Genomic DNA, 7,257 nt, shown 5'->3' with positions numbered 1-7,257 from the left:
CTGTTGAGCAATCCTTAACTTACCTTCAATATATTTCAATAGATTTTACTTGTTGATTCTAACAGTGCAGTGTAATATAGAGAGATTTTTGACATTTTTAGCCTTGGGTCTTGAAGCAGTGTAGCTCAGAGACAGCTCTCTGATTCTGATTTGTATGTTGTAAGGCAATGCCTCTAAATTTAAATGCAGCTTTTGACTTGGATTTGTATGTATACCTTTACAAATTGCCATTTTTATTACTACTGATTCTAGTATAACTGTGCACTGCAGTTCTGTGTGCGGTTTGTTCAAGTGGTGTTGCCGTACCCCAGCTGAAGTTGTTGCACGACTGCTGTGGGTAGGAACAATCAATGTCAAACGGTGTCCCATCTCTATTTAATTACTTTAAAATGTATTAAAATGTGGAAAACTAGAATGTAATGTGAGTTATGTGGGCCGTATCACTGTCAATTGTTTTTGTTTTTGTTAAGTGTTAGTATATTATAAAAAAAGAGGCATAGTTTGATATTTCATTTTAAGAAGTCATAGATAAAATCACTGTGGTCGGCTTCCTAAAATGGCTTTCAGCCATCAGAACCCCTGATCTAAGATATTTGTGTCAAAATGCTCTAAAATAGTCAGTTTAGCTGTTAAGTTTCTAAAAGTTTTTCCAGGGGAGATTCCACCCAGACCCCACTGGAGGGCTGGATCGCAGGAAGTGTCGATTGAAAATGGTCTCTGCCAGAGCTAAATAAGTATTTACAACCCTGATCTGTAACTTCTGCTGAAAGGGTGTGTCACTCTGCTTCCTCCAGAATCAATTCGTGTACCAGCATGATTTTCCCTATAAATAACTTCTGTTGGGAACACCATCTGTGGCTGTGTCATTCTAATAAGGCTCAACTATAAATGTTTACATTAGTATATAGAAGCTTTCTGCAATTAAATCTCAGCAAAACTGAAATTATTTGCCACCACTCTGGTTTCTTGTCTATTAAGCCTCTACAAACCAAGGTTATTATCCTTGATTATAATGCCCAGCTAAACTTTAACAAACATATTTAGTCAGTAATTATTACTTTATGTAAAGCATATCCTTCCCACTCAAAATCCATAATTTTGTCTCCTCTTGTCTTTAATATGTAATGAAATGTAATCTAGCATCTTGCTAGTACCTGTATTTTAATCCAGTTATTTTTAATTACAGTAATTAATCATAGTCATAGCAGGCTTTAACATAATTTACCACGACTCTGTTAGCACTTCACCTCACTGCTGTAAAGGTAATGTACTGTCTAAATTTAAAGACTTTCAAATCAAGAATTTAACTCAAATAGAATTTCTGCAAAATTCTGTGGCTAGATTACTGACTAAAACTCAACTCAACAATTCCTCCAGTCCACACATCACATCATTTAATCTATAGCTTTCAGATTTTGAATAATTTCCTCACAGGGTTTATGTCTGAAATGAATTATTTATCTCTATGTGTTTTTCTTATGATATATATACATACACACATATACATATATATATATATATATATATATATATAGCGTATGGCTGGTAGCACTTCTTCATGTCCAACTTAGGAAAGTATGTTTTTAATCCAAATTAATTCTATTAATGCAGCTTTTAATGTTGTTGTACATCTGAAGTCATGTTTCGGTCAATTTAACCTTCTTTAATATTGTAAATAGCTTAAAATATAAATAAGAGACTGGGTTTGTTTAGTTAGTCTAATGTATGTGATTTAATGCTCTTCAAATGGTTGAGTAAAAGACCTGTATTTTTTTTTTCTATTACGCTGTAGTGAAAACAAAAAACAAAAAAGACCTGTTTGGCCTCCTTTTTTTTTTTTTTTTTTTTTCTTTATAAAATATTTATTAGTTTTTTAAACTTTTATAGCAAGTATAGAAGATGGATACATATGAAGTCCACAGAGAGAGGTAAAAAAAAAAGGTACAAAAGACTTAACAATAGAAACAAACCAAAATCACTAGCTCAGATTCAAACAAGCAGCACCAGATTACAATGATAATGTGCAACAAGTACAATCAAGAAAATCCCTGCAGCATGATGGCAGAGACCCCAGGCTCTGCTTAGTTCAGGTAGGGTTCCCAAATCATATATAATTGGTCTGTTTTTGAATGTAATATTCATGTAATGTATTTTCATGGCACAAAATCGAACAGCACTCTATTTAACAGCTAGTACTTTCTCGTTAATCCATTAATCCATTCTTCATCACAGTCTGAGTAAGAAAACAGTCCAGTCTTGTTTTTTGTCGTTACATGTCTGCCTGGGAGACCCAGGATGAGGGACAATGGGTCCATCTCCAATTCCAAACCTTATAGTTTTTGTATTGTAGACAGCATATTAGACCACCAGTACCTTTGCAGCTTACAGCACAACCAGAGAAAATGAGTGGAAGTACCAGTTTCTGTCTTGCGTTTAAGGGGTGAAAGAAAAGGGCTGAAGTGATGGCTGTGGTTGAGGGATATATGCATTCAATCAAGGGCGTAGGTTTTATTTAAACATTAGGGGAGGGGCACATGTGAAATAGATTTTGAGCATCAAACATGTGGTTTCCTGTACTCTGGTGACTTTTATGCACCAATTTGTGCCCTTTCTGTGTCAATTTGTGATTTAAAGGTCCTTTGCTACCTTCATGTTTTATTGGGGGGGATTCAACTGTAGATCCCCCAACCATAGACTTTTTTTTTTTTGCATGTTCTTTTAGGTCATAACTGACAATAGGATGCCCCAGTAGCTCACCTGGTAGAGCGTGCACCCCATGTATGCTGAGTCCTACATGGGTCCTGAAGTTTGAGTCTGCAGCCCTTTGCTGCATGTTGTTCCGTCTCTCTCCTCACTTTCAATCCAATCCAGTAAAGGCAAAAAAGGTTAAAAAATCATCTTTAAACAAAAGAGAGACCAAAAAAAACAGCAAAAAATGATAACCTCTGCTATGTACATGTACATGTTTTTGTTTTTTTTTAAAGACTTTTGTCGTAATGTTCAACAGTCCACTGTGTGGCCTGCAGGCGTGAATAGCAGATTGTCCACTCTGAAACAACTTTAAGGAGAGAATGTGGTGGTGGTCTCTGTGTCGGTGGCGCCTGAGCTCCTCCTCCTGCCGCAGGTATACTTGAAGAACCTCTCCTGGCTCATGCAACCCAAGTCCTTCAGTAGCTTCAGGAGGTCATGACGAAACTTCACACCGATGAAGGCATAGACGAAGGGGTTCAGGCAGCACCTCAGGAAGGCCACACATTGGGTGACATCGGTGGCATAGAGGAGTCTGTTCTCGAAGTTGCAGTCTGGAGTTCCTCCTTGTGCTGTGACAACTGTGCTCACAAATAAGACCAGGTTATAAGGCACTTGGCAGACCAGGAAGACAGCTACCACAGCAAGAATCACCTTGATGGCCTTATTTCGTTCAAAGCCACGAGCCTGGCAGAGGGTCTGGACAATGCTGCTGTAGCAGATGCTCATGACCAAGAGCGGGAGGGCAAAAGCCAAAACAATCTGGCTTGCCTGCATGCTGACACGGAGCTTGTCAGCATTGCTGGAGTACGGGGTGCAGGTGTGGTTGTTGATTGTGGTGTACTTCATTTCTGGTATGGAAAAGATCAGTGCCATCACCCAGATGGCAGCTGATGACACTTTGCCCAGAAACACTGCTTGGGAGCGGTAGCGGTGAGCGGAGACAGCCTTGGCGATGACGAAGTAGCGTTCCACGCTGATGAAGGAGAGAATGAACATGCTGCTGTAGAAGCTGACCTTGTAAATGGTGTGCATGGTTTTACACACCAGCAGGCCCAGTACCCATTCTGTCATGGAGTTGGCTGCCCAAAAGGGAAGCGACAGAGCAAAGAGCAGGTCTGCAAAGGACAGGTTGAGCAGGTACACGTCCGTCATGGTTTTAAGACGCTTGAAGTAGAAGAAGGTGAGGATGACCAGGAGGTTCCCTGTCAGCCCCAGGAAGCAGATGATGGTGTAGAAGGTAGGCATGAACCAGCGGCGGAACTGGCGGTTGGATTCTTTCACACAGAGCTCAGGAAAGTCATCATAATTCCAATCGGACATGTTACCCTCATAAGGGTAGTTCATGTAGGACAGGTTATAATCCAGGTGGGGGTTGCTGGTTGTATTGTTGTCATTTTGAGTCAAGCAAGACTGTAATCAAAGATAAAATTAAATGATAAAATACAGGCAAGTAAAGCAACTTTGCATAGGTAAATCAGAGAAAAAACAATCTACCTGCTTTAGACCTTTCCTAACCACTTCCTTAGAGGAAACGGTGCTTGTGAGTGGAGGGTTGTGGTTAGTTACCTGCTGCTTTAACCTCTAAGTGGGTACATATTGCTACAAACATCCTATCCTTCATGTTTTCGACTTTAATAAGAGATGCTGCAGTTGTGTTTCATTCTTACCTTAAAATTCATCACCCATATCAGCAGTATAGCTGGCAGAAGGTTTTGGAGATCTGAAAAACAAATGGAGTACGTTTCTATCAGATCAAGCACTGTAATAGTATGATTGACTCTATCCTTAATAAGCATTGTGGACGATCGTTATGTGCAATGTTAGAGAGTAGTTGAATGAGCAGTTAAAGGTGTACCACAATCCCATCGGTTGAGGGACACATGAGAGAAAGATTTACAGAAAAAGGGGTCAAACTGAAGCAGCAAAAGGTCAAAATGTCCTGAATTTTACTCATTAGTATGGGTTAAACTTAAAAATGCAATCAGTCTTTCATTAGCTGCTATCTGCCTGGTGCATGCCTGTATCCGCTTTACGTCTGGAACCTCCCGTCTACAATGGGCTTGAGACGCACCCTTGTTGAGGACTTGGCTCAGACTCCGGAGTTACTCTCTTATCCTGAAGCCTGTTAAGGAATCTGATCCCGTTTGATTCGGTGGGGGGAACCTCTTCAATTGCATGCCTTTGCTGACATCAACCCCAGCAGGATTCGAACCCTGGACCTGGGAAAGTCTTCCGCATGGAAGACGAGTGCTCTAATCACTACATCTGCCTGGTGCATGCCTACATCTTTTAAACTTCATAACCCCCAGTTAAAGATACAGTTGGTAACTTTTATTAAAAAGAATGTTTGTTTAGGGTCATATTTGCAGAAATTGTCTCTACATCCACACAGACGTTTAAGAGACAGATAGTCTATGAAAAAAAATCTGGTTGCTCCTAATGACATTTGCTAAGATCCACTGTAGCAAATGCCATTGGAAGCAACACGAGGAGGCAGAAGAACATGATATTTTTTCACAGATTATCTGTCCCATGTACAGCTGTGTGAATATAGTGACAGTTATTTTTATAAAAAAAATTACCAACCACAGCTTTACTAACCCAGACTTTCTCTTATACATGTGTAGAGATGATCTATTGATATTGTTTTCGTAGACCTCACAAAGCCCCTCCAAAACCACAAAAAACTACTGTTATCATTAGTAACACACCTCTATGTAGAGTCTTGGTGGAGTTCCCCTTTAAATGCTATCTTGTGCTCGTTTTGATTGTGTTTAGAAATTACTGGCGGCAATAACACACTTATTGTTGGAAGTAAGAGGCTTCCTGTGCAACCAGTGGTGATGTGGTTTTAAACTAGCTCATTGGAAAAAAAAAAAGGACTTAGTTCCGTATTTTTATAAAGACTGTTAGTACTACTCATTATTCATAAAGTGTGCAGTTATTGTTACATAATGTGATTTACCACATGACAATACAGACTGCAGCATAAGTCAGATAACCTGATGTTGGTAAAACTCCTAATTACGGGTTCTGACATGAGAGATGTTAGTCATTGCTGCTATCAAAGAGGATAAAACATATACAGCACTGACACTGCTTTAAATCATTTTTACAAGTTGCCATGTTGAATGTAGTTGTTAACGCAGGTCAGAATCAGCTTGACTGTACTTCATTCATACTCATTTTTTTCTCATTGCTGTCAATGAACTTAGACTCAAATTGACTTAACAGCTGAGAACAAGGACATTAACCGGACCAAAAATAGCTAAAGAATAGGAGGACTATGACAGTATATACTCAAGTATTTGAAGAAAAAATAGATGTATATATAATTATATTTAAAAAACACTAATAACCAACAACAGGAATAAAATAAAAAAGTCTGTATGCATGCATAAATATACATATGCGCCTTGGTAGACACAATAACTGATTAATTTTATACCAGAAATGTTTATACAGCCAAGAATTTAGGTTACCTCTTTCAGCGTTGGTTTCAACATTACTATGATAAACTTTTAATCGTTACCTGAGCTTAAGTGTTTAATCAAAATTATTTTTTTAACATGGATTAATTCACCACAGCATACACAATAATCTTTTAAGTATCTCAGTTAAACTCTGATAAGGTACTCACCGCTGACACAAGTCATGTTGACTGGGAGTAGTACGCTGTACGTAAAGACACAGATGAGTGAGTGTGTTTGATGGTGGTTTCCCTTTGTTGAAATGAAAAAAAAAGGCTGCTGCACTGAAACTTTTCTCCTCGGCTCTGAGGAATCATGTGAGAGAACTGTGAAAACCACAGACTCAATTTAACATGTGAAGCAAAAAATGGTTATTTTTCAACAATTGGTGCTACAATGTGCTTTTCATTTTGTTCAAACTGCTATTGTAGTAATATGGTGACTGATGACTATGTCAGATAATGATAAAATTATTACCACTTCCTGGACCTCATAGCTTCAAGTCCCTACCTGTGTTTTGAGTATATCGTAATTGTGTACCACAAGAAAAACATGCACACCTCGTGTCAACTTATACAGAGCATTTCTAATCAAACCAACCACATTTGGTGGGTTTGATCTGTTTCAGTTAGACAGACTCGTGTTTCCATGAAATGAACTACCTGAGAAGGAGCCAGGGCTGAGATGTAAAGCTTTAACTGAATCTTATGGAAATCAGTTAAATTAGCGAAAACCTGTGGCTTTTTGTCAGATAGTGACAGGTATGATAGCTCAGACCCACACACTGCAGTACTTACCTGATAACGCTCAGCAACTATTTTCCGTCAGGTTATTATTGCTGTTATTATTAGTATATTATATTCATATTTATACTCACCATTTACCGTACTTATTGCCGGACCTTTCTTATTACACTATTTTAAAATAAGCATAGCTATGCACACACGTTACTAATACACTCCCACACACAAGCCTAACTCTGCATAACTTTCATTTTTGTCTTTTACGCTCTTGTACCCACACCCTTGCTCTTGAT

The 7,257-nt window shown here is 38.6% G+C and overlaps 1 protein-coding gene across 1 annotated transcript; it reads right to left on the bottom strand.

Moving 5' to 3' along the window:
* Positions 1-2,039: 2,039 nt before the first annotated feature.
* On the bottom strand, positions 2,040-6,457 carry ccr7 (chemokine (C-C motif) receptor 7). The gene is made up of 3 exons (XM_050044746.1): positions 6,392-6,457; positions 4,419-4,471; positions 2,040-4,161 (listed from the first exon to the last, which is right to left on the bottom strand). Exons 1-3 carry the CDS (start codon positions 6,405-6,407, stop codon positions 3,061-3,063), a joined length of 1,170 nt encoding a protein of 389 aa, XP_049900703.1. The 5' UTR covers positions 6,408-6,457; the 3' UTR covers positions 2,040-3,060.
* Between the last annotated feature and the right edge of the window lie 800 nt (positions 6,458-7,257).

This window comes from Epinephelus moara, chromosome 5 (assembly GCF_006386435.1).
Source record: "Epinephelus moara isolate mb chromosome 5, YSFRI_EMoa_1.0, whole genome shotgun sequence".
In the NCBI taxonomy this organism is placed as follows: Eukaryota; Metazoa; Chordata; class Actinopteri; order Perciformes; family Serranidae; genus Epinephelus; species Epinephelus moara.
Note: the sequence above shows the minus strand (reverse complement) of the source record. Positions and strands in the feature narration are given on the sequence as shown.